The 25,613-nt window shown below is 35.1% G+C and overlaps 1 protein-coding gene and 1 long non-coding RNA gene across 2 annotated transcripts; both read left to right on the forward strand.

The window, feature by feature from the left end:
- Window positions 1-8,652: 8,652 nt before the first annotated feature.
- Window positions 8,653-11,236, forward strand: LOC129806683 (uncharacterized). The gene is made up of 3 exons (XR_008752203.1): window positions 8,653-8,802; window positions 9,564-9,763; window positions 10,944-11,236. It is a non-coding gene; the product is annotated as an uncharacterized LOC129806683 (long non-coding RNA).
- A 6,239-nt stretch (window positions 11,237-17,475) lies between these two features.
- LOC129806696 (uncharacterized) lies at window positions 17,476-18,453 on the forward strand. The gene has a single exon (XM_055855466.1). It carries the CDS (start codon window positions 17,476-17,478, stop codon window positions 18,451-18,453), a length of 978 nt encoding a protein of 325 aa, XP_055711441.1.
- The last annotated feature ends 7,160 nt before the right edge of the window (window positions 18,454-25,613 follow it).

Here is a 25,613-nt window from a genome sequence, read left to right on the forward strand (position 1 = left end):
TTCGACACCTATCGTGTCTTCTTCAGTGGTTCTTGGTTAGTCTTTCTTTGGATATTTTGTCAAGTTTTGGTCTACTTTTTTACACATCAGTTGTTTGAAATTAGTTAGGAGCGAATTTCTTTTCTTTCTTTGTTGTCATCAAACGGCTTGGCACTTTATTTATAATGGCTTGCAAAGCTCGTTAGCGGTTATATATTATAATCAGATGTAGGGTGGAAGGAACACCTATTAGAGAGGGAACCCCTATTGACACTATTGTCAAAATGATGAAATTTACTTAATGCATCTGGTGAAATGCAAGTGATATTACGTTTTTTCTGTAATCTACCTTTTCTTATTAAAAGAGATGTTCAAATTTCATATGCTAAATCGGTACTGAAAGTGTCAATAGGTATGGCATGATGAATTCTTAAAGTGTCAATAGGTGTTCCTTTCACCCTAACCATTAAAAATTAACTTTGACCTATTTGGTACCCAATGGCCATCTAAATCTTCTAAATGAATTTAAGGTCGCTTCTACTAAATCATAAAAAAATTTCTAATGCTATTCAATCATTAACCATAAAAATCTTTATATAGGAATAGACACAAGATCATTTACGTTTATCGTAAATGTCTATTCAGGTAAAGTTTGAAACAATATTAGAAAAGCAAACAACGATACAAGAATAGACTTATGGGGAAGGGTGAACTATGACACCAAATCGTTATCTCTCTGATAGCTACTTGGCGTCTAGTTCTGATAACGCCAGAAAACAACTAACGAAAGAAAGAATCATTTAGGCATTTTTAGGACATCGTTTGAATAGAAAATGTACGAGAATTACGTACATACCATTGTCAGTTGGATAAGCAACTGTGCTAATGCTAACTGAATTTGCTTTGTGTCTGAATTTGTTGTAAACTACGCATGGCGTGTAGAATGACAGAAAAAAAGCAAATGCAGTTGGCATAGTTGCTGATCTAACCGACAACGATATGTTCACCACTTTGAAAGATTCTAGAAACAAAACGAAGCTTTCCGATTAAACATCAATTGAAGTTTGAAAAAGTCTGGCTTAATGATTATTACATTTCTCTGTACAAATAAATCCATTCCAAGTCTTGGATTTATAGATAATTCAGAGGAACCACCACTAAAGGAAAAAGTCATTTTTGCATTCGAATCTGGCAACACTAAAAAAAAGTGGCTGATATTGCATTTATTTTTTAATGTTTTTAAGAATTTTAATTATTATTGAGGAATTTTTCCTGCCTAATTTTGTTGCAAGAGGTCTAATAAATATAAATAATGCGATAATTGTGATAAATTTGTAAAACTTGCGTGTTTTTTTGAGACCAAAAGAAAATGGGTTAACGAACACTAATAGAAAATTGGAAATTATTAATGTTTCTTATAATATTTTTATTCTTTCTTCCTTTACATAGAAAAAGAAACTAATCTAGAATCCTTACAATGTAAAGGATGTGAGATTTATCCATTTTCTAGAAGGATAAAAAGGATTTTTTCGAGTCAATGGCACTTATGGTGGTCTAATGGAATGAATTTCAGTGTCCGGAGGGCTTCGAAACAGCACACGAATTGTCTGGGAGGCTACCTAGTATTCTAGGCCTCCCTCCAGAAAAGTTAGAATACCAGGATTATTAAGAAAAACCCCTAAGAGCCCCAAAACAATTGAAAAATGTAGTTTGCATGCTCTTTTTGCAGGGCAATTTTCACACTAAAAATACACAAAAAAAAAACAGGAAAAATCAGAGAATTTTCTCACAAACCTCTTCACTGGCCAATTCTTTAATGATTTGTAATGAAATTACTGCCGAAATTCGCTTACTTCCGTGCAAAATTACGCAAAAACATCAAGAGAAATGCCGCAAAGGGCACTGTCCGCCATCTTCTATTTGACAACTGAACCGTCTTATGGTGCATTTCTTCGAGCAAAGCAAACACTTTTTCAAGGCAATTTTTAGAAGATTTTCCACGGAGAATTCAAAAAATAAATAGTCAGAAGTGCTTCCAAAACTCTCCAATTTTCTTTTTCAATTCATAAATCACCGATTTTCCACATAATTTTCATAATTTTCCACGAAGAATAAAATGTTGCAAAAGTCGCTGGGCGACCCATATTTAGCCTATTTTTGCTATCAAATCACGTCTTTTAACCAATTCTGTGTCACTAAACTAATTCTAAAAACTATTTTCTTTATGTTAACACCAATTTTTATTGAAATTGCATTAATTGAACTTCATAAATTGGCTTTAAAAAGCAATCTCGGCGACGTTTTTTTCAAATGCTGGCGACTACCACTACAAAAACAGAAAAACGACTTTTTCCTTCAATGTTGGTTCCTCTGGATAATTAAACATTGGCCTACAATTTGGCGCTGGCTTTCCATCAACAGCGCCTTTCACCAAATGATTCACTCACATACTCATTCTCCTAACCTCATTCTATGTGAGGTCATAATTTACTGTATCGTGTGACAAGATAAATGACAATTGCAATTGATAGTCTCATCGGAGTGTCATACATGTATTCGGATGTAATAGCTTTTGTACTTTACCAAAGTTCTGGATCTCTGCCACATCCTCTCCAGAATTCATCATTTAGGTATTTGGCGGAACACAGTCGACGCATAAATCACTTAAGCCGAATACCATCATTTTCCGAGATGCGTCCCCAGAATCGAGGGTGGTGTGCAAGAAGTGAATACACGAAATCATCCGCCAACAATCCCGCACAACCACCCTATTCCACGAAATCCCCAACCATCGGACGAAATGCACCATTCAAAAGCACAAACCCCATTGAAATTTCATTCAATTGGAGCTTTGTTAAATGTGGGAACCCATAAATTGAACTCATCTCTATAGTCACCCTCAGTATTACAATGCAAAAGTGCACTTTCTGCATACACACAAAATGGCATTAAATTTCAGTACAGTAGACAATTGTGTGTGCCCTGAGAGCCATCTTTTCTACAACTATTCACGAAAATTCTTTATATAAATCTTTAAAAGCATAAAGCACTATACACATATATATTTTCGAGGTACAAAAAGGGCGAGCAGACTTTCCAATTACTTGTATCCCCGATGGCCTTTGAATTGAGGGCGGACGACTACAGCGTTCTTTTACTGTGCCTTCAATGAGCCTCTTGCTCTATTTTCCATTGCCATTTTCCATTCGTACATCAACTGAGAAATACAGGATATTCCTCTTATATTCATCTTTTTTGCAATGGTCAACGCATTCGCAGCCTATTTACATTGGCAGTCATTTAAATAAATCTTATGTTGAAATAAATACATCTTAAGATTGTACGTACATCTTAAAACTACCCCTTAAGTAAGACCCTGGACAAATAACACGTACAAAATCTGCACAGGTTTCACTCTAACAACTTACGATACAGGTCTGGAGGTAGCCTTGAGCTCTCTGGTTTTCATCATATATCGTAGCTCATGAATTCGTAAAAGATTATGATGAAATCTCTAATGGCGACTAACAGAAAAGCAAGTACCGCAAATATAGGTAGGACTTCGTCAGACGGCACATCAAACCTTTGAGCCAGTATAGCTACCAAAATGTACTTTTCGATCTTGCCTTATCGTTCACCCATAAGATCACCCACAAATTCACAAAGCCAAAATCCCGACTGGGCCGAAAATCCCGGAAAGCTGAAATTAGCAATGGGCCAAATTCTCGAAATGGTCGAAATCACGAAAAGCCAAAATCCCGAAAAGCCAAAATCTTGAATTTGCCAAAATCTCCAATTGGTCAAAATCTCGCAAAGCCAAAATCCCCAAAGCAATGGGCCAAAATCCCGAAAACCCAGAGTTTCGAAAAGCAAAATCTCGAATGGACCAAAATTCCGAAAAGCCCAAAACACCGAAAGCCAAAATCTCCAATGCCGAAATCTTGAAAGCCGAAATCCCGAAAAGTCGAAATACACAATGGACCAAAATCTCAAATGAGTCAAAATCATGAAAAACCAAAATTTCGATAAGACAAAATCTTGAATGGGACCAAAATCTCCAATTGATCAAAATCCCGAAAAGCCAAAATACCCAATGCAATGGGCCAAAATCCCGAAAATCCAAAATTCCGAAAAATCAAAATCCCGAATGGACCAAAATTCCGAAAATCTCAAAACACCGAAAGCGAAAATCTCCAATGCGAAAATCTTAAAAGCCGAAGTCCCGAAAAGTCGAAATACCCAATACGGGTCAAAATCTCAAATGGGTTAAAACCTCGAAAAACCAAAATCTCGAAAATCTAAAACCTTGAATGGGACAAGATCCCGAAAAGCTAAAATCCATAATGCAATGGGCCAAATTCCCGAAAAACCAAAATCCCAAAAAGCTAAAATCTCGAATAGGCCAAAATTCCGAAAAGCCAAAATCTCCACTCAACCAAAATCGTGAATTCTTAAAAACGTCATAGCTACACCCACAATTCCACTCACGCTTGTTGGGAGCAAAGAGCATATTATTGTGTTTTGGGACATTATTCCACACATTATTCTCCGTATAATTTCGTTCTTTTCAAGATATCTACCATACGGGATTTTGGTTTTCGTAATTTTCACTTTCGGGATTTTAGGCAGCACTGCCCTGAAGATACGATAAATTACCAGTCAAGATTTCATTAGGTTGGAAAGACTGGGACGGAATAGGCTTCAAAGCACCTAGCCTACCTCTTAAGTGTAAAACCAAGCTTCTTGAAAAACTGTAATTCACATGTCCTTCTTCTATGATGTTCAAAGACCGGACTGAGTCCCCGTTCCTTAATTTATAAATATAGTGGAAGAAGAGTCCCAGAATACAATAACACAGCAGCAAGCTAAGAAAAGGCCTAGGAAGAGATTTTAATGGTAGCACTTAGAAAAGACAGAATTCAGGCGGAGAAGTCTACTGCAGTGGGTAATGACCAAAAGGGTAAGATCGCAAATGCAAGCTGCCGAGATGAGGTACCTTCGGGCGGTTAAGGGACTCACTCGTCGAGATCGAGTAAGGAATGTAGCCGTTCGTGAGGAACTAAGAGTCGAGGAGCTGCTTCTTCGGGTCGAGAGATCACAACTTCGATGGTATGGACATGTTCAACGCTTGAATGAAGATTCCCCAGAAAAGCTATACAAGCCATTGTGAGGAGACCTCGACCTCGGGGCAGACCTAGGACAATGTGACTGAATAAAATTTAGAATCTTTCGTGGGAGCGTCTTAGGATCGAACCCGAACACATTCCTGAAGTGGCGGAGGATCGACAAGCGTGGGCTGCTAGTTTGGATGTCATGGGCCCGCAACCCCAATAGGGATAAGCGGTTGAAAATGAATGAATGAAGTCTACTGCAGAGGACGACGTCGGATATGAATGGTAACAATGTATCACCAGGTTTGACCCTGAAATACGAATTCTTTATCATATGAATAATGGACGATACGGATTCGAGCAATGGTTCCAAATAGATTCCGCAACGATTCTGTATCTGTAACGATTCCGAAAGCAGCCCTTATTTTCAACAAAACCACTGCCCATCCGGAAACTTATACAAAGAGAGTAAGTTATTGAAAATTTTCACAAAGACTGTCACGTGAATATCAAAAGTATTGTAAGGAAGTAGAGTAGCGGACAAAATAATAGACTTTCTCTTAACCTGTACTCTTTCATTTTAATTCCTCACATCAAAAATAAAAAATTAAAAATCTCGTACAAGCGGGGAAGACTTAGTACTGTACTGAACTTGTGTACTGGAACAGATTCCCACTAAGCTATCTCTCGACCTAAGCTGTGCCTAGGGCATTAGATTTGATCACGATTTATCAACCTTGAGTTTACCATGCAGCAGACTGACACAGAAATGTTGTGGGGAAGCTTCAGTTGGCAATGATATGTACCATTTGCAAGCATATGGAAGTACTTGGGTACACGAAATAGTGGATTTGGAAATAGTGGAACTTACATCAGTTACTGAACCTAGTCAGGATAATACTGTAAAAACCACTTGTTCTACTTTTTGTCAATAAAAGTGGGGGGATTTTACGAGAGAATAAGACAACTTTTAAAATGCTAATTTAACCATTATTTTATTAAATGCAAAGCTAAAAATCATATACTCTGCCCTGTGATGTGGGACGACCTTTTCTCCGGAATAAAAATCCTCATCGGTACATAAGATTTTTTTTCTTGTTCATTGTTTTGTTATGAGAAAAACCAAGAAAAAAGTATGGTAATTGAACAATAAAAGTGATATAACATAATTAGAACTAAATATAGAGCTTAAAGATAATTTAGATTAGGATTTTGAGGAATATTAATTTTGGAATAGGGGATGAAAATGAAGCGCTAATGATACTAAAGCCCGAATATAATGTACTAATGTACACGTGAAATATTTTACTGAACTCGTGTCACATAAAGCTCTACCCTTCCTAAAGCATACCCATTACAATGCACGATATGATAGAGGAAAACCTGTTGATTTACGTGATGAAATGTCACTTTTCCCATTTGCAGTATGAGGATTTTTCTCCATTCTCTGCATATTTACCCATCCTGCCCGCATATTCTCTTTCAGAATGGGGAGATCCGATTTACGCTACATTTTCGCTACGGAATTGCTTTTCCCTTTCGCATGTCCCAAAAGTGCGGGGGTGTCATCTCAAAAATTATACACGGGGGAGCAAAATGAATTAATCATTAATGTCACAAGCACAGTTGACAAGCAGCTCGATATATCGTCATTAAATTTTGTATTTGACTTCATCATACTCAATCTCATATAAATTTCCATCGCAAAACGCTTATGAGCTTTCTCCATACAATTTCAAACGCCAATGGGAATGGGAATCACTTTGAAAATCAGAAGAGAAATTGTAGTAAATATTGCTCAAATCTCTTGTGTGCAATTGCAAATTTAAACCTACAAATGATTCAAAATCCACATTATATGTATTTTTGCCAAATTTACGAGAGTTTCAGACATTAAATAAAATTTCAATTCATTTGGGAAGGTCTATATTCAAAATAGATGCAATCACATGGATGATCAATATTTATTTATTTAATTAATATGATGAGTATAATTAAACAAATATTTAATCTATTTCCCATATGTGCTATGTACCACCAAATGGTTGTTGATTGAAATTCAGGAGAAATGTTTTTTTCAATTTAGCAAATTGTCAAACATAATAAATTATTCGATTTTCAAAAGCACAAAGCATTTGCTTTCAGAGCATGAAGTCGTCTTCTCGTGCAGCAGTCACTAATAGGGTATGATGGAGCAATTTAAGGTAGTTGACGTTTTTTAAAATTAATTTGCTAAACCCTTATTATTTTTTCAAGGTAAGTCCATGCAGTTTCACTTATTCAATATTCCTTTTGAAATATATAAACCACATTTCTCATAGTGAAGTAAGTCCTTTTGGTCTTATAGGGGAGACTGGGGAAGGTTAGATACGGATAGAGTTAGACAGTGAAATATTATAGTTTGCTCTAAAATGAATATTGAGGAAACGGAGGGAACCATTATTTATTCGAAGTAAACACCTCTCTTTCTATTCATTAAAATATTTATCAACTTGATACAAACATTTTTTTACAAATTATGCCCAGCGCACAATAACTTTTATTTGTAAATATGTTTTCAAAATTTCCCATGAGAAGGAGCGAGATGTCTAGATCTAGATCTCACTCACTCTCATTGAAATGTCAAAGCATGTTTACAAAACAAAAGTTATTGTGCGCTGGGCATTATACACAAAGAACAATGGCGCTAGCTAAATTCTATAGCTAATTCTGCACCGGTCTCCTCTAAGTATTTTTAGCTACCTAGAAAAAATAACTAATTCAGAACATTAATGAATGATGAATAAGTGTAACTTTAATAAGCATAATGCTCTATTCTAATATTCAAATGGATACTATATCTCATATTTAATAACAATTAATTTTAAAACAATTGGCCAAAAATATTGAAAGAAGTATAATAATGTAATATTTTCAATACAAATAGAATTTTTTTCACTTCTTTTTAGGGAGCTTTGCTTGGAACCTTGTAGATAGTTTATCGTCTTTATTTTCTCTAAAATCATTCTTAATACATTTTAAAATTATTAAAAATATAGGCAAAGCTTTGTGCAATATTTCGGCCACCTTGATTTTCTTGCCCTTTCAAAATTCTTCCTAAGTCTCTTTCACATATTCTTGTTCGTCGAAACGATAGTTTATGTATTTTTTTCAATATATAATCTATAGAATATGCAAAAAATGAAAATTCATGGAAATTTGAAGAATATAAGAAGTGGCCGAAATTTCAAGGTGGTCGAAATTTGGTACAGTTAAACTAGAGGTTTCCTAGGCATACATTCGTCCATATATTACAGTGTAATGGTTCATATACAATCACTGCAAAAAAAGTGTGACGCCCAGGAACGTATTAGCTTTTAAGCTTCCACTTGGTGTAACAAAAATTCTCACGTTTGGTAATGCCTGAAAATCTTGTAAGCTAAATCGCTACTTTTTTGCTGCTAAACGGGAGAGTGAGAGAAATTCAGTGAGAGCTGAAAGCTAAGCTGCGCGAGAAACAGCAGGAAAGGAGTGAAGTGAGAGAGAGAAACAGTTTGGGCTCTCGCGTGCGAGAGAATTTTTCTCACATTACTGGAATATTCTAGAAGGCTGTGCCCCAGTGCAAAAGCAAATGGCGCAGTAAAAGTAATTCAAGTGCAATTTCTCAGTGAAAAGTGTTTTATAAATGTAAAATTTAGTGGCATATTAAGCTACGAGGACTTGGAAAATAGTGGTGAGTAATTTAAAAGCAAAATATTCAACTTAGATAAGTGAAAAAAATCTTTTTGGTGCATGATGTTTCACGTTAGAAGTTCCTAAACTTTCAATGAAATTTTCACAACAAAATTGGATTGAGGAAGAGTATTTTATAGACAATGGCATCTCAAATTTAAAAAAAAAATTATTACTATCTTCTCCGTTATTAATATTTTTGTTTTCCAAAGCAGTTATTTCTCTGAAAAAAATAGTGATAAACCTAGATTAGCTTATTGCAGGTGAGATTCTTAACGTGAGTCAACTTGGAATGTGACTAAATATTATATATAAAGTTAAAGTTGGAAGGACGTAATGCAGTAATTTTAAGAAAAATAGTTAAAATTTTGTATCGAATCTAAAATATCAAGGATTTGAATGCACTGGCAGTAAAATGATATGTGATCATTTTACTGATATGTATATCAGAATGCCCTCTATAATTTTGCTGAATAGATTAATTGATTTGATACAATAAATTGCAATTTTCAACCGATGTATAACTTTTGACGAAAACTGCAAGTTAATATCTTTCTTATTTTATAATTTACTTTTGGCCACCCATATATTCGTAGTAGTGAAACACATTTTAGCAAAAATTGGTGCTGATCGGGGGACAGAAAATTTTAAGAATCTCACCTAAATTCTTCAAGTTCTTTAAGTTCTGTATTATCAAGTTTAAATTTACTTTCGCTTTTTTTATTCTTGATTTTATTTATTTAATGTTCTTATAATTTGCAGTACGCAGTCAACTAACCGAAGAGGATGGATTCGAAAAATTTTAGATTCAGAGGGAGTTAGAATCTTGCCGGCAGCATTTCAAGAAGTCAAAACTCCGTATTATATCAAACATATGTCACGAGGAAGATGCGTCTGGAACCGCTGCCAGTGAAAACATTCTCGTGGAAAATCCAAATGTGATGCCTACTCTTATTGCGAAGGTATTAAAATTTTTTGATCAGTTAAATATCCAAATCTTTGCAAAAATATATTTAACTTTAAGTCAAAAACAGTTTTCATCGGTAAAATATTACATTTTGCTCAGTGATAAACCTAAAATTGATCAAAAATTACAAAGTCATCTCTTTTATTCAAAGACATCTTTTTTATTATCAATTTCCGCAACAATGGTTTTCATTTTGGGACCAAGATCAAGTTCAAAATTTCACACTGTCAAATATTTCCAACTTCAAGATTTTAATTAAAAAAAAAAAAAACTGTTAGTACCTTGATAATTCTAAACATTTCTGAGAAGTTTGGAATTATTTTAGGGAGACAGGAAGTTTGACATATGGTTTATATCTTGACATTTCATTAACATTTGATAGATTTGACATATTGCTCCTAATGGCCAAGGCACACCTTTCAGATCAGAAAGATTTCACGAAATCAAAATTCACATGTCTTTCTCACGCGTTTTCCATATATCTATTTCATTTTTTTCGCACTCCAAATTCGATTAAGCTAAATTCAATTTGTTGTGATGTTTAAAAGAAGAAGAAGAGTACATAAGAATGAGATAGACTTTTGCAAAGTGTGTAAGAAAGAAAGAGATTCGAATTTCGACTTCTTGAAATTTCCCTGATTTAAAAGGTGTGCCCAAGCCATAAGTTTTTGATTTTGTAATACCAAAATCCTGAAACTAAGTATTTTGTTTTTTTGTCTTATAATTGAGGCCAATATTTTACTTATCACATGAACTAAAATTGTATAATTTGAAATTTAAAAATTGTTTTTTTACTGACCATTTTTTTGCTGACCATTTTTTTGCTGACCATTTTTTTGCTAAACAATTGCCCTTATTACAGACTAATTAAAACAATTGGCCTCCAAAATGATGCAGAGTAAAAATGATATCCTGTTTTTTCTTTTGCGAATGCTTAAAATAATATTATTGCTCTCAAAGTTTGTGAATTTAATATTAACTAAGTTGATTTTATTGCTGAACTAATTCAGTCTTTTTAAATGATTTAGACAAAAAATCGAAAGAACCAGTTACGGAATTTAAAAAAATCTCCTTTTACAAGTCAGATAATACTTGTTAGATTTAATTGTACTTTACCAAAATTGACCTCTTCTTTATTCTTTAACATTAGTAATTCTTATTTTTTTACTTTTTAGGAACAAATTTATTTTTTTGGAGCTTTACAAGTACTTTGGAGTTCAAAGAATTGTTCTAATCAACGGTGCTGAGCTTTTGAGAAAAACAAGTTCACGAGAAAGAAAGATGGCAATTTAAATAATTGCTAACCATCTTCTTCTTTAGCGGCCTCAACCCAACAAAGACGACAAAATTGCCTACGCAAAGGCAACCATGGAACTTTTTGTTGTTATTTAGGTTCAAATATTTATTGTTACTAAGGTAATTGTAAATTTAAATTTAATTTAGTGAATAAAACGATTATAATGAAAAATTGAATTTTATTTCCTAAGTGTATATAAATATTGGTTCAAAGTAATGCTAAATTTGTGTACACTTTGAGTACAAAATCACTAACATATTGTAAGCCATAAATTCATATTTTTATGTGCATTTTGATAGCAAATTTATTAACAAAACGATGCCAAATGAATCTACAGAATGTTGCTAAAAACGCTTACGATTTGTATACATATTTACCACACCAAGTGGAAGTCCTTTTGGCGCATCCCAAATGTAAGCGAATTCACTCACAAATTTTTTTGAGTGATGGTACCATGGAATGATATCATGTTTGGGCTCATTTTGGATAGGTTTTGGAATTCTTAACAAACCTTAACTAACTCTCATCGGTTCATAATCGATAATTTTTTATCCGAAATCAAATTATATTTCTGCTAAGGTATTTTGGGCAATGTTTTGAGTGATTTATAAACCGGTTAAAATCGGTTGTGAACTAGTTATGATCTGGTTATGAAACGATTACTGTTTTTAGTTCGAAAACGAATTCTATTAACTCTTAAAACTATTTTTAAAACTAGCCTGGGGCACTTTGCCACCGCTGTTTTGGATAGTTACTCAGTAAATATATGTCAATAGATGTGTTTGGTTATGGCCTTACCGCGCGGCCTTAATAGAAACTTTTTTTACAATAATTATATTTTAAGGCACTAATTTCAAAATATGAATCTTCTATCTGCGGTATTTCTTAAGACATTAACAGAACGAATTAAAGTTTTAAAACTATGCTGTTTGTGTTTCGAAAAAATCACATAGACATATGTATTCTCATTCTAAGCCTAATAATGGTTCGGTACGATGAAGTTATAAGTATTACCCGACGTAATTGGGCTTAAATAGCGCTATTTTGGAAAAATTTTAACCCAACCTCCGCGTATAAAATTTTTCTTATTACAGATTTTTTAATATGTGCTATAAAAGACTATTTCTAGGGTGTAATTAATATCTCAATGCTTGACAATACTAGAAAATTTTGCCAGAAAAACCAAATAAATCTTAAAGGAGAAAGAAGATATTTCAATTGATTTGTGTGGTGAAATTTGTAGGATTCATTGAGAACTTGCAGCATCCACATGGCATTCCTATCGAATAAATTTCCCTATACCCTAGCTCTACCCAATTGGAAATCCACCCTGGGTACCACGTTAAGGGTTTTGCATGAGTTTGAAAGAGAAATTCAAAGCCAGAAAGCACATTTGTTTTCCATCGAAATGCTATATGTGTATGCAACACAAAATTTCAATTTAAATCCTATATATTATTATGTAAAATTCACCATCTCTATCCTCCTCCTTTCATGGCTGGTAACCCCAAAATTCCCATTATGTATTATTACATATGGCAAGCTAGACCCTGAGTGAGCTACAAGGGGGGCAGTTCTAGGGGAGTGGGAGAGGAAGTGTGTGTGGCTCTTGTGTCTCTTCTGGTGTACATTTGTGTAATGCCGTATTTAATATCTATTTCCATTTATCTGGAACTGCTATTCATTCTTGGATATTCTGTCACCCATTCTGCACATACACATATATTTTAAACGTGAAAGGCATTTACCGCAGTCGTTGTGCTCAAAATTTATTGCATAATCCACATTTCTGCTCTAGCTTCCACTGCCAGGCGGATGGTGGTGGATTTGTGTCCTAGGGAAGAGCACAATGATATGATACTGATTTAAGGGTTGTTGATTCTTCTCACTCGGTGTTACTGGCGACTTTGTTACATTACCACATTTCGTGTTACCAGATGCAGTATTTGTGGCCAACCTCCAAAATAATCTCAGTCTTACCGAAAAAACGACAGGTCATAAGACTAGATCAACTAATAGTATTCAAGATTTTTTAATTGTGCTGCTGGCAACAACAGAGTGTTACAATCAATACAATTTGCATTGACTATAGTATTTTTTGGTGCCAATGACATAATTGTAATTCTTATTGTTATTATTACTAAACTGATTAATAGTATGCTAAAAATATGGCTTAGGAGGTTTTAAAGTAAAGCAGTGCTAAATTAAAGTCTCAAGATAGGGGAGAGTAGTGCAGTTTCAGGCAGCTGAAGTTCATTGCCTCATTTGCTAAACGTTCATTTACTACATTCGAACACTGAGAGAAATCCAAAAAAGTTAAAATAACATTCCTGAAATGTTAATTTTACCCTGCAGTATTGTTCCGAAATCGGTGTAAATATTATGCTTTTTAGGTGTATTAGGGGTTAAAGGTACCCTTTTTCATGTTAATTTTACTCTTAATAAGGCGTAAAATTAACATTAAAAAATGCTGTTATATTTTTACACCCAAAAAGTGTTAAATTTCTGAGGAAAAAAATGTTAATCGCAGCCTCTTTTTTTTCTCAGTGAACTAACAATGTCCATCTCAATTTTCTAAATTTTACAATTTCTAAACTGAGTCTTTGTGAACTTTTCTTAAACAATATCAAAAGTTTTAAAGAGTATATGGGACATTCAATAGTACCGGCAATTTTCAAATCTCGCTTACAGGTTTTGAGTATGTTATAGACATAGCAGTAAGATTAATCATCGATCGCCTTGATTAATAATTTCGAGGTCGAATTCTAGGTCGTGGAGACTCTGGGCTACATTCTCAGAATCTACCTCTAGACGAAAACCAGAATTTTCCGGTGCTACAATAAGATCCATTATTTCATCACGGACGAAGTTGCGTGAGGGGCAACGTTCTCCAAAGAGCAGGCCTTCACTCTACTCAATGGCACTCGTCTCCAATCCTACGTGGTGGTATAAAACCGGTCATAGTCGACGTAAGGGCCTTGATAGATCTGAGGATTAGCCAAGAGAAGGCATAGCGTATTACAAATAATATTATTACATATTACAAATAATGGTCAAACTATATTTGCATCGCGAGGCGAACGGAGAGAACTCCGCGGCGATTTTGCCCAAATATACATGACCATCAAAATATAAACATCAAATATACATATAAATATACAAATAAATATACATCAAATATACATCAAAATATACATGGTACCAAAATGGAAAATCTTAATATATAGTTTCGATGAGAGTCTCATAAAGTTACTTATTCTAAAAAGTTGTTCTAACACTTTATGAAGCACTTAATTTCCACCATTGATGATTAAATTTTGACAATTGGAAGGTTGTCTATAGTCAAAAGAATCCAAATTTTTCTCCTTCTCTTAAGAGATGAGGTAGAGTTGATATTATGACCATTATGTTGAACCATTAACTGATATCGATCACCATTTTTGTAAGAAGTTTGAGTTAGGATAAAGATAGTGTAGTAGGAAGAGTTTAGTTTTTTTTAATTTAAGTTCTAAGGCCGCCTACATCCTGCCTAATTCAAGACGTGTTCTATTTATAACCTTTATGCAAATCTGACAATCGATATCTCCTATCATACTATGTAAAAAAGGGACAAAATAGCTTAATAGGTTAAGTTTTTCAATGAAGATAACAAGAACGACAACAATCAAGTTAAATTCTAACAGAATATTTAACAGGAGTTGATATTCGGTTGATATTATGATCTTTATGTAAAACCGTAAGTCTATGTCTATTACCGTTTTTTTTTTGTAGCAGTTAAATTTAGAATGAGAAAAATTTAAAAAGACGTATAGACTTTTTTAATGGAAATTTTGTAGCTACCTAATACGAAATATCTTTTGGAGTAGGAGCAGATTTTCGGTTAATACATATTATGACGGGTCCCGGTCAAAATCCCGAAGGCCGAAATTCCGAAAGTCAAAATCCCGAACGTCAAAATCCCGTAAGCCAAAATCCCGAATGGGCCGAAATCCCGTAAGCTAAAATCTCAAATTCTTAAAAGTGTCATAGCTACTCCCATGTTTGCACCCGCGCTTGCTGGAGGCAAAGGTAAATCTTCTGTGTCTTGGAAACTTATTCTAAACATTTTCTTCCATATAATTTCAACCCTTTGAGGATTTTGAACATTCGGGATTTTGGTTTTCGGGATTTTGGGTTTCGGGATTTTGGCTATCGGAATTTTGGCTGCCACCGATTATGACCTTTATACAAAACCGGAAGTTTATATCTCTTACCGTTCTCTCCCGAAATTTGAGTTGGAATCTAATAGCTCTGTATATAGTATAGTATAGGATATAATATCAGAATAGTAAATCTGACTAAATACAAGCTGTGTCCTTGACTTAAAGGCTGGACGTGTACTTGAAATATGTTTTTTTTTTGTAAAACAGTCAGTCGATATTTTTTACCGTTCTCTCCAAAACTTTGAATAAGGACGAGGTAGCCTACTAAAGAGGATAGGTCCTTCTTTAAGTTAAACCTCAAAGGTTGACCAAATTCAGCACGGATCCTTGCCATAGGGGTTGATGGCCCGTTAATACATGATCGTTACGTGAAACCTTATGCCAATGTCTCTTACCGTTCCCTCCATTCTCAGACGTACAGTAGAGAGTTGGAACTTTTCTATAGTTTTCATTCTCATGCTCTTCTCTGGGGACGTTTTTTTTCACACTGACCGTGCCCACAAGCCATAATGTGGAAAAATCCAATGATTTTTATCACTAACCTCACAGAAAAGCTTTCCCAAGCATTTCATGCATGCCTCGGTGCCAAAAACAATGCAAAATGTAACTTTGAATATTGCAAACGTCAAGCACATGAAAGAAAATTCAGCGATTATTTTGCAACGATTTGACACAGTTGTACGATTTTACTATAAATGCCATTAAGCCTATGGGCAAGCATATGCGGCGTATTTGGATGTCAAGATAAAAATGTCCTTGAGCCACAGACAAAGCCCTTATCAGTGGACAACTGAATGACACCCATGAGCAAGACAATCCTTAGGGCTTTCGAGACTCTAGCCATTACAGAAAAATTAAGGATCTTAGTGAAGATTAAGTGAAAGTGGAATTGAGAGGAAAGTTTAACATGATTGTCTTTTCTGGAGAAATCAAATTAAGCATACTTTCTATACTTAACGACATCCACTTGACTTTCAGCTGTGAATAAAAAATCTGAAAAAAAACAGTAAATCATATTGTATTATTGGTATTATTAGGTATTATTGCTTTTTTTTAGCAATAATATACAATTACTGCGTAAAACAGCAAAAGAGTAAGATAATTCTTGGAATGGTTGCCTCTTTTCCCCCCATAAGAAACTTACATTAATTTTAGCTGATTTATAATTACAATAGTAATAGAAATAACCAGAAACTGATATTATACTATATTTCTAAATCCATTTGTACAAATTTGAGTTAGAATGAGAATTTATGATTTCAATTGTATTACATTTGGTGCAGATCATTGTAAAAAGTTCAGTAATTGCAACACTTACAGTCTGTTGATATCTATTCTCTGGTGTGAAAATCTACTTGAGGGTAAAATAATGATTAGGATTACTCCATTTATTGCTACTACGAATGGGGTTGCAGAAAGTGCGAAAACACTATGGAATAAAACAAATAATATACGGGTGGCAATTCAGTATTTTATCCACCACCAGTGTCTTCTTTTGCTACACAAAATGATTATAGTGCTAGGATAAAGTAAAATTTAGGATATTGGAAAACCATTATCACAGGCAATTATCTTTCCCTACTGACACCCCAAAAATGTGAAAGGAATAACAACTACATAACCCACTTTGTATTTTGGCTCTCTATTTTCTTCTCGTTTTCAACCATTGCTAGATAATTGCCTTTTGCAGGACAAAAAAAGGAAAAGCACAAACTCGTTCAAAAAGGATACAAAAGGACAAATGTAAAGACACAAATGAGTAACGAAGCGCAAAAATTGTGAATATGGATAATGCAGGAGAATGAATGGGAAAAACTAAATGGGAAAGACTTGAGGATGGATAAGAGAGAAACTTTTATTATAAATTGGGCACCCCCCCCCCCAACTCCTTAATGGGACTTGGAGACTTTTCACTAAAGCAGGGTCGGATGGATTCGTCACGGGAAGAACAAAATACTTGGTTATGCACTACATTTCCTTTAAATTTTATGTTAATTGTCTCATTCAAAAGGTAAAAGTTAAGCTTCCATCCTAATTCAAGAAACTCTTCAACAATTTATTGTTTCCTTTTATACACCAGCTATAGTACTAAAGAATCAGAGACAATTTGTGAATTTGTTGTGAGTTCAGTCAGAGCGCTCGTTGAGTGCACATCACCACTGAATTTATCTGTGTTTAATTGATTTGTGGATTTTTGATTTTTAAATCATGAATTGTGGAGTGTGCAAGAAGAAGGTTTCGAGAGATGAGCCTCTCAAGATCAAGTGCAATGCATGCAGTGCAAATTTCCATGGAATTTGTGTAAAGGTGGGAGAGCAAGACATTGTCACTCTTCAGGAGGAGAAACTGCTATGGAATTGTTCTGGGTGTAAATCCCGGCGCCTGAGTTTCATGAGAGACGGTGGAACTCCGCCTTCTCCATCTCTTGCCTCATTAACCGAGGGTATGAATGATCTCCGCTTAATGTGTGAACCTTTCGCGGATCTTGGCAGGGATGTGAAAGATCTTCGATCCCTTTGTGAAGAAAAATTTGGTCGTCTGGATAACTTCTTTGGGGCGTTTGAAAACCTGGTAAGGGAGAACAAGGCATTGAAAATCACTGTGGAACAGTTGCAAAACGAGAATGTACATCTGAAAGAGATAACGGCGAAGTCGGACTGTGCGATAATGAAACTGGATGAACAAGTGGAGAAACTGCAGCAACAGGCAAATCTCTCCTCAATTGAGATACATGGACTCCCTGATGAGTATAAGAGAGGGACAAATAATACCACTGTGGCAGTCGAAATACTGAGGGAATCTCTTGGGATTGATGTTAATGAGGAGGATATTCTCAGCAGCAATAAATTTCCAATGAGGACCAAAGACCAGGGAATCAGGAAATCAGTGACGGTGGTCAGATTTGTTAGCCAAAGTATGAGATCAAGGATCATGTTGAGGAAACGGGACAGGCTTAGGAGGGACGGAGGACTCTTCGTGCATGATGGCAATGAAAGATTCGGCATATACGTGAGTGAGAGGCTGACGTCGGCTCGTGCTCAGCTACTTAGAAGAACTCGTGAGGCTGCTAAGGAAAAGGGCTACAAGTACGTGTGGGTGGTCAATGGAGTGATCAAGGCTAGAAGGAGCGACCGTGAGAAGATTTTTTACATTAATTCAGAGAAAGACTTACTTAAATTAACGTAGATTTCAGCATAGTTTTTTTTTCTCTTTTATCTTTGAACTGCTTTTTTTTATTGGTTTTCTTTTTTTTATTTTTTTTTTTTTTATTGATTTCTTGGTTTTTTTTGATTAGTTTAATTTTTTTTTCTCTCTTCTAGTTGCTACCTTTTTTCATTTTCGTTTCTAAATTACTTTTTTATATACAATTTTTTGTTATTTTTGTTATTATTGTTTTTTTTTTAAGTCGATTTTTCTTTTTCTTTTTTTTTCGTTTTTGTAACGCAAAGGCACGATGGGTCGGAGCTTTCTTATTGTCCATCAAAATATTAGAAGTGTTATGAGAAATTTAGACACATTCTTGGCTCAGTTGAGGGCGAACAGTCTCTCCCCGAATATGATTTGTCTAACTGAAGTCTGGGCGGATGATACTTTTTCTGCTGCCCTTGAACTTGAGGGTTATTCCTTGCATAAAAAATTTAATAGTGACTATCGCGCGGGCGGTGTTTTAGTTTATGTGAAAGACATCTTCTCATCTACTTTAATTCCTGTAAATTTTAAAACAGCTGATGTGCTGTGTGTCCAAATGACCATTGATAAATTACTTTTTAACTTTCTTATAATTTATAGACTGCATGCTTTTCCGGTGAGTGAATTCCTTTCAGAGTTAGATATATGTTTGGGAGATCTTAATAATAATAATCTATACATTATTGGTGATATTAACATAGATCTTCTCAATAACGATAGAAGTTTTGAATATAGTAATCTTATGGCTGAGTACGGTTTGGAGCCCCTTATAAATGAACCTACTAGAGTATCCTTGCACAGCGCTACATGCATTGATCATGTCTTTTCTAGACTTCGTCCTAATGTAGTGTTGAATCACGATGCCCTTGTAATGCATTTAGGTATAACCGACCACTCTCTTGTGCTTCTTCGTATTGAACTATCTGAGGAGTCCTTGGAGGATGCTTCATCGTTGAGTGGGGAGATAAAGAAAATAGACTTTGACGTCTTGAATCGTGCCCTGCTTGTGGAGTGTTGGTCTGAAGTTTATGAATGCAGTGATGTTGATCGGGCGTTTGATATATTTATGGGAAAATTTCAGTATCATTTAAATAACCATACTACAACCACACGGAGAATTGGTAGAAGATATTGCCCCCTTAAACCTTGGATCACCTCTGGTCTTTGTAAGTTGATACATGAAAAGAATAGAATCCTCAAGTTGGCTAGGAGGTATCCACACAACGCTCGTTTACAGAGATACAGTAAAAGGATTTCAGCTGACGTTAGAAAAATTGTTGACCAACATAAGGAGAATTTTTACAGGGATCAGTTCATAAGTAATGGTCGTGATCAGAGGAAAAATTGGAAAACTGTCAATGAATTAACGGGTAGGGCTAAACGGAGAGTTGAAGTCAAGGAGATTCTGGATGGAGATGGGGATTTGATTAAGGAAGGGAAGCGCATTGCCGAGGTATTTAATGATTATTTCAGCGGTGCAGCCGTTTCAGTGACTGAGCATCTTCCACCAGCTGGGGAACCACGGACTGACCAGTCTTCCTCTGTCATGATAGATAGTTTCTTCTTGCGACCAGTTACTCCCTCCGAGATGTTTTCCTTAATTAATGGTTTAAAAAGCAATTGCTCTCCTGGAATTGATGGCATTGCCAACTCCACTCTCAAGAGGGTTTCTTTCAATCTGGTAGACATCTTGGTTTTTTTGATAAATCTTTCCTTTTCTAGTGGTATTTTCCCTCGAATTCTCAAGACTGCATTAGTGATCCCACTGTATAAGAAGGGCAACCCTAAGTTGACAAATAACTACAGACCCATTTCATTGCTACCTACGGTTTCAAAGATTCTAGAAAGAGCAATCTCGTATCGCTTATCAGATTTTTTAGAGCGCAAAAATCTTTTGTCTTGTAGTCAGTATGGTTTTAGGCAGGGTAAAAGCTGTGAGGATGCCATTACTGAACTGTTGACGGGCGTCTGGGATAGTGGTAATGGTTTGGGTGCCGTTTCTGGAGCTCTTTTTATAGATGTCTCTAAAGCTTTTGACACTGTGGATCACAGGCTTTTGCTCGCAAAGTTGCAGACCTTTGGTATTCGTGGTGTCCCCTTAGACCTTTTGGAGTCTTATTTGTGTGAAAGGTACCAAAGGGTGAGAATCGGTCCTGATGTCAGCGACTCAAGTGTGTCAATATGTGGCGTTCCACAGGGATCCATCTTGGGACCACTTCTGTTTAATCTTTATCTTAATGATATTTTTAACTTGGACATTAAAGGGAGGAGCATTGGTTATGCGGACGACATCGCCGTTTCTTATTCGGGTGTCTCGGAGGATTCGGTTTGGGGGGAGATTGATCATGATCTTGCTGTTTTGAGGAATTGGTTCGATAGTCAGCGAATGGTTTTGAGTGATAAATCTAGAGTAATGATGTTTCACCCGGGAAGCCGTTCTCTGGGCTCCAGATGTCACACTGTTTGCCACTCCCAGAATTGTGATAAACCTAAGAGTGGCCCTTGTGTTCGGGATTGTGTGGTGATTCAACGGGTTGATGAGTTTAAGTATTTAGGTGTGTGGTTGGATTACAGATTAAGTTGGCGGAAACATGTTACACACCTCTCCCAGGAGCTTAGGAATCTTCTAAGGTATTGCTTTATGATACGTAAACTGGGCACCGATGGGATTGTTCTTTCTTACTATTATGCAATGGTAGAATCCAAACTTAGATACGGATTACCTTTTTGGGGAACTTGTTGTCAAACGGTTTTGAATCCCATTGTTGTTCTGCAGAAGAAGGTTTTGAGAATCATGTCGAGGTCGGGGAGGTTTGATCACAGTGCTCCTCTTTTCTCTGGGTGGAATATTTTGCCTCTGCATGCATTGTTGATACTTGCACTTTTTAATAATTTTTGCAAGCACAATGATTTGGAGAGTTTTGTTTCGGGTGCGGGCTTCTCAAGGTCGGGTGAGGTGGTTCCCGTTCCTCGACCTAAATATCAATGGTTTAAGAGATCCTTAAATTTCAAAGGTCCCACGTTAATAAATAATTTGTTTAGAAATGGTATCCCGCTACTTAGATCATTGGTCCTGGCACAAATCCGAAAATTGAGTAAAGAAAGATTGCTGACACTACTATCGTCAAGATTTGAATAGTTTCTATGTTCTGGCTTCGCAGATCTTTTCGGGAGAGGATTGTTTGCTACTAATATTTAATTTTTATCTATATTGATTTTTTTTGTTGGAGATTTCGTTTTTTTTATTATTTTTTTTTCCTGTATTTCGCTTTTTGACCCTATGAGTTTCATGTGTGTCGAAAGGGTTTGCTTAGAATCCCTATTTAATGCCATTTGAGTGAGCGGCTCTCCTGGTGGCGGTGGGTGACTCTGTATGTACGTGGCCTGGTATCGGTTTCCATCTTGCTCTGTTCACCTCCGGGGGTAATCTGCTAAATGTTCAGCGCCGGGTGGCCCAGGAGTCTGACCGTTCTTCCTGGTCCCTCGCGGTTCTGTCCTGAGGGTTTCTCTTTTCCGGCTTCACCGGTTTCTCTTGCCCTATGATTTGTGATGGGACGGACCTGCGATCTTCCGGAGGAGGGGCATCTCGGTGGTGGGATCCATCCCCGGCGGTGTTGGGTTGGTTGGTCGTGGTGCCGTGCCGCGTCTGTTCGGGGCTCCTGCACGTCCTCGCTGGGGTTTGTTTGGCAAATTTTGGAATTGTGGTCTTTTTTTTTTCTCTTTTCTCTGTTTTCTTAATTGAATTAAATAAATTGAATTAAAGCAGATACTTTTTACAATCTAAGCAAGCATGATTTATTTGATCAAATTTATTTTTGTTCTTTTTTATTTTGTATTAATTTAATCTTAGTTTAAGTCAGGTTAACTAATTCCAGTCTACCTTTAAATATAAATAGTTTCTCGAGGACTTATGTCCTCTTTAGAGGTCGCTAACAGCCATTGGGCTAAGCGCTCCCTCTCTAAATCGCACTCTACACCCCCGTGCCTTTGCGCAAGACTTTCTCTGCCGCGACATATTGTATGCAAAGAAAAGATCGTTATAACGACAAAAGACTATACAGCCTAAGAAGAAGCATTTCCGCCGTTTGGCTTCGGAGGCTGGTTATCAACGCTGAGACGGCGGCGGACGCATGGTAAGGGTGGGAAATGTAGAGTTGAATAAATGAATTATTATTATTATTATTGTCTCTGAATTATTTAAAAATGTAACTATCCAAATTTTTAAATTACATGAAAATAGTGTTTTAATTGGTCAGCACAATATTTTTCTAGAATTTGCGCCTCTTTTTAGAGATTGCAAAAGCTTAATTTTTAAAATGCAAAATTTTCTTCAAAATACGTCAATTCCAAAGTTTAGTATAATAATATATTTCTGATTCATGTCCCTGTACAAAGATTAGTACAATAATGGGGCTGTACAGTACTCAGTATTTTTAAAACCGTTAAATACAAACCTCAGAGTAAATAGGGAGAGGACGCCCGAACAAAAATTTTGTGCCAGTTTTCATATAAAATGATTTTTCCCTCACTCAGTGTAAACTGAGTGAGCACGCCACTGGTTATTTGGGAGATGCTCGATCTCCTAAAATCGCCTTGGGGCTAATATTGTATTTAACTTGAAATACAAAATAGACGATTTTTCATGTCTTACGTTTTCTTAGCAAACTTTTTTTTCGAATCCATGGGTTGTTTTTTACGATAATCGGAATTAATTACAGTATTAATTGATATTAATTTCTAAATTCTAAATTTCCCGATAAGTCAAATTCTGAAATAATTTAATGTTAATTCTTTCTAGTTTTTTCGTCCGAATCATAATCAGGTGACTATAAAATTTAAAATGTCGATAAAAAAACAATTGATAATCCTAAGCCTAAATCAGCTTATTGGTTGGTGGTGAAATTTTTATGATGAAATAATGTACACCAACTCGGCATAATTTAGTTAGATAATATTTATTTAGTTATAAAAAAATAGTGAATTTTCGTTTTAATAGATTTTATTGCAAATAGTAATTGATGTTAAGTTTTTTCACATAATTTCAAAATGCAATTTTATGATACATTCAACTTATGATTAACTTATGATTTAATTTATGATAACAACTCTTGTGAAGTTTCTAAAATTATCGACGTTTTTAATAAAATCCATAATTTGATATTTTTCCCCTATATAATGTAGAACACTCTTAACAGTTTCGTCGAGGTTCCTGAGCGTTGTTGAAATACACAATTTCTCATTCCTCCCCAAAAACTGGTCCATCCATTTCTTCTTCAGCGTCTGACTCCGCCGAAAAAAATTGATCTTTGATTGACCTAAAATATATTCAAATTTTTGCAAATTAAATTTCTTTAAAAGGTTTTAAAAGCCAAAATTGACGGTTTTTATGTGTTTTTGTGTGACTTTTCTAATAAATTGATTTACTTGAAATTTTTAGGGGTTATTACATATGGCTTGAGGAACACAAAAATATTTTTATTTCAATTTTGAATGCAAAATGGCGGCGCGGCAATGTTCGCATGGAGGGTAGAATTTTTTACGTTTTCCGCGACAAACAGTAGAACTGTAGTAGTAGTCATTTTCATCAAATTGACTAGAAATTGTTGGGGTACCTACCTAGATATATAGCCTAGTATATTGAATTTTTAAGATTGATAAACAATTACATTTATTATAAATAATTAAGTCATTTTTTTTAGATGAAAAACTATGAGTTGTTTTTTAAAGGTTCTGCCAAAACTGTAAAAAACAGTATTTCTGAATTATTCTATGTACTTCGCTAGAGAATCTGTCTAAGCAGCTACAGATCTGTATAAGCAGATTTATTAGAAAAATCACTAAAATCACAAAACACACGCTTCTTTTAAGCGGTCTCCTAGATATAACGCGTTAATTTATAATTTATTATTTATTTATTTAATAAAATTACTAATATGAAATATTGCAGCAAAGGATAAAAACAATAATATTATTTATTATTCCCTCCATTCCGAATAGTTTCAGATAATGTTTTTGTTACTGGTAAATATCTTATGTATGAACTGTCCTCCATGTTCAGGGATAATATGTTCCCACGATGGTAAGTTGAGGAGTCGATGTGTTGAAGATATCCTTTTTCGCTTTTTTTATGATCTCCGGTAGATAGTTCATTACTAAAAATGGACTGTGATTAGCATTACAGGCTAAAATTTGTTCTAAATTTTTGGAAAGCGCAAATAGAACTCAACTGTTATTACCGATATTATATTTTTATTGCTCAAATTTTGCAGAATGAGCAATAAAAAGAACATTCTTTTATATATGTTTGAATATCTGGGTGCTAAATCATTAAAGATAGGAACTTGGGACCTTCGGCGGACCCTCCCATAAGTTGACCCTGGGACCAGTAATATGTTCCTTATTTTCCCCCACCACCAATGTTTTTTTTGGGATTGCTCGAAAACATGTCGTGCGATTTTTTTTTCAATTTTGGATTACTTTTAGAGATTACCCAGGCGGACATTCTACCATATACCGTTGAATTATTCCTAATATCGATTTTCAAAAGTTAAAAAGAGTCTAAAGAGCGCATTTATCAAGCGAATGGGGTCATGTTTAGACTCTTTGGAAAGGTCTTGAACTTTCTGAGAAGACTGAATCGGTTCCAACCGGTTATGAACCGGGTTATATACCGATAACTAATTTTTATGAGAAAATCAATTGTATTAATCCTAAAATATTTTGCGCGATCTTATGGGTGATTTAAATTGTAAGTATGGCTCAATGAAAAATAAATTTTGAAATGCTTAAATTTATGAGCATGACACTTTCCTTCATAAATTGGATCTTTGAAAAACTAATTTATGCGATTTTTTTAGGGAATAGAATTTCATTTCAAACAGATTTCTTTTGTTATATGTAAGATAAAAAAGCTTAATTCAAAAGTATAATTGAGTTGTTTGCTTAAAAAAAGAACTTTTTGTCTCGTTGTAGTCTTTGCTTTAAAGTGTTTTGAAGATTTTTAAACATTTCAAGTTTTTGCTTAAAAAAAAACTTTGTCCCGTAAAAGTTTGCACTACACATAATTTTTTTCTTAAAATTGAAAAAAAAAATCTGTTTAAAATGTGTAAATGAAGTTCTTCACCCTAAAATAGTTTTGCTTCATTTATCTGTAATTA

This window comes from Phlebotomus papatasi, chromosome 3, assembly GCF_024763615.1.
Source record: "Phlebotomus papatasi isolate M1 chromosome 3, Ppap_2.1, whole genome shotgun sequence".
Classification (NCBI taxonomy): Eukaryota; Metazoa; Arthropoda; class Insecta; order Diptera; family Psychodidae; genus Phlebotomus; species Phlebotomus papatasi.

Coding starts and splice junctions, on each gene's coding strand:
- LOC129806696 (XM_055855466.1), top strand. CDS start 17,476: ATGAATTGTGGAGTGTGCAAGAAGAAGGTTTCGAGAGATGAGCCTCTC.